This window comes from Pteropus alecto, unplaced genomic scaffold (genome assembly GCF_000325575.1).
Source record: "Pteropus alecto unplaced genomic scaffold, ASM32557v1 scaffold56, whole genome shotgun sequence".
In the NCBI taxonomy this organism is placed as follows: Eukaryota; Metazoa; Chordata; class Mammalia; order Chiroptera; family Pteropodidae; genus Pteropus; species Pteropus alecto.
In genome coordinates, this window is record NW_006438871.1 from 169,855 (window position 1) to 172,224 (window position 2,370).

Here is a 2,370-nt window from a genome sequence, read left to right on the forward strand (position 1 = left end):
AGGAAGAGGCTTGTTCCTGGAGCTGCGATTCAAAGAAACACAGGATGCCCAGCTACCCGCCAGCCATTGTGGCCGCTGCCACCGAGCAGCCTGGCCCGCTCCGGGGAGCGTGGGGGAGGGATGTGTGGGCCGAAGGCCCGGCCCCTCATCCTGGACGCCAAGGGCCCTTGAGGGGTGGCCCTATGACCCGCCCCCACAGCCACCCCGATTGCTGGAAGTCTCTCGTGCATCCCCCGTGCTCATGCTCATGGTCCCCGCGATGCCCTTTCTGGGCATTTTCGACTCAGTCTAGCTCAGATGGCACCTCCTCCAGGAAGTCTGCCTGCCCCCCCGTGGGTCAGACGCCCACTCTCGGCTCACGCAGTCTCTCTGGGCTTCCCCCACCGCAGCCCTGACTTCCTCGATTCTCCCCCCACCAGAGTGGCTCTGAGTCACCCTGCACAGGGCTGGCACAGCGGAGCCCTCTGCTGCGGCGGTTTCAAGGACCCCTCTCCCCACAGTATGCCATAAGGGGGGCTCTTGCTTGCTGGGACACACGAGCTGACGCTGGGGGCAGGGCCTCTCCTGGGTGGGGTCAGCCGGTGAGAAGGAAAGCTGAGTGGCCCCCACCCTGACTCTGAGTGCTCGCTGGGCTCATGCCCTCGGCCTCCAGGCTCAGCCAGCCCTTCCACCGTTGGACAGGAAATACTTCCCCATTTCCAAGATGAGGAGACTGAGGCTCAGTGAGGCCCTAGGTCTTGTCCAAGATCACCCCGTTTGGCTGGGACTGGTACCTGAGACCCCCCACCACAGCCCTTCTGCTAGAGGAAGCCCCCAAAGTCCACGAAGAGAGGCGCTCAGAGCTGGTGACAGCTCAGAGGGGGCTGAACACTGCGGAAGGTCACACAGCAGGGAGGCGGGGTGGGGGGAGGGGCCTGGCTCAGGGATGGTGCCCCAGAAGGACTGTCAGTCAGGGGTGTGGGGGGGGCCACAGGCCCCTCATCTCCAGGCAACCTGAGTGGCCAGAGCCGGCGGCGGTTCCCATGGAGCGCGTAGCTGCGCACAAGAGGCCGGACGCCTTTCTCGGCTGGAGAAAGGGGCTTTGTTACCTTGCCCGAGAGCCCGGCGTGCCGGCACTGGGAATCCTAACGGCCCAGCCGCCAAACAAAACCCGGCCCACGGCCCCCTCCCGCTGGCTGGCTGAGCCCCTGGGAAAGGCACGCCGCGTTCCCAGGACACGGCCGTGGGGTTCCCAGGACCCCCTCCCCACACCGACAGCAGACGGGACCCTGCCCCCTGGCCCTCGTCATGACCTCGCCAGGGCCCTGCCCCAAAACCGAACTCAGTGGGGCCAAGAGGCCCCCAGGCCTTGAGGGAAGAGGTGTGGGGTCTTCTCGGAGCCTGCGCCCCAGTCAAGGGTCCCTCACCCTCACCGCAAATGCCTAGTGATCCCTTGACTCTCTCGGCCCAGGGATGTTCCCGCCCCTGGCAGGGCCCACGCTCTGCCCCCAGCAGGCCCCCGTCCAGCCATCTTCTGCAGCCTGGAGGGAGATTTTCAAACTGGGGTGTTTAGGAAGTTAATGCCCAACTAGGGTGTATTAAGCAGAAGGTTCTAGGCTCCAGACTCTTGCATTGGATTGGGAAGGGGTCTCTGACAGACCCCCAAACCCAAGGCTCTCTTCCTTTTGAGATGTACTCCCCAGGGCTCACCAACAGCCACCCAGCTCAGACTGCCTTCAGGAATGGTTTGTCCCCCGCCATCTCATAGCAAAGGCTGGGGTGGGGGAGGGGATCAGCTCTGTGCCCAGGGCCCTAACCCGCCCCCCCCTTCCACCTCTAAGGAAAGAGTCTTCCTCCTCAGGGAAGCTTCAAAGCCCAGGTGGATGCCCCAAGAATCTGCCTTGGGGAGGTTTAGGGACAATAACAATAACGCCCTATGAATGTGCCCCAGTGTTCGGGGGGCAAGAAGCATCACACGGCACCAACACTAGGCACTGGGGCTGACGTAAGGTCAGTACATGCCGTCCAGGGCTCTGGAAGTTGGCTGGGGATGGGTCCCCATGCGACGCTTCCATGACTGCACAGGGAGAGTGGCCCTGCCAGGCAAACTGGACTCGAAGGGGGTGAACTGGCGTCACTACCCGCACTAATGCCCAATGGCTGGACAGAGACGCAGCCTGGTGCTTATCAGATACTGCCACCAGCTGGACAAGACGGAGCCCCCTACCCCGCCCACCCGCCCAGGCCGCGTGGGCTCACCATCTCCTTGTGGCGCGAGATCCAGGTCTCCAGCAGCAGGTCGAGGCGCGCGCGGTGAAACTTTTTGGTGGTCTTCACCGCGATGAAGACGTCGTGGGGCGCGAGCGGCTCCGCCTGGGGCCGCAGGTGGCC

At 63.9% G+C, this 2,370-nt stretch overlaps 1 protein-coding gene across 1 annotated transcript in view; it reads right to left on the reverse strand.

Annotated features, from left to right (window-relative positions):
- LFNG (LFNG O-fucosylpeptide 3-beta-N-acetylglucosaminyltransferase) overlaps positions 1-2,364 on the reverse strand; it is a 9,315-nt gene extending 6,951 nt beyond the window's left edge. The window contains exon 1 of the mRNA XM_015592468.2: positions 2,239-2,364. Coding sequence (XP_015447954.2) covers positions 2,239-2,241 — 3 coding nt within the window. The 5' untranslated portion in view covers positions 2,242-2,364. The remainder of the gene's footprint in view (positions 1-2,238) is intronic.
- Positions 2,365-2,370: the final 6 nt, after the last annotated feature.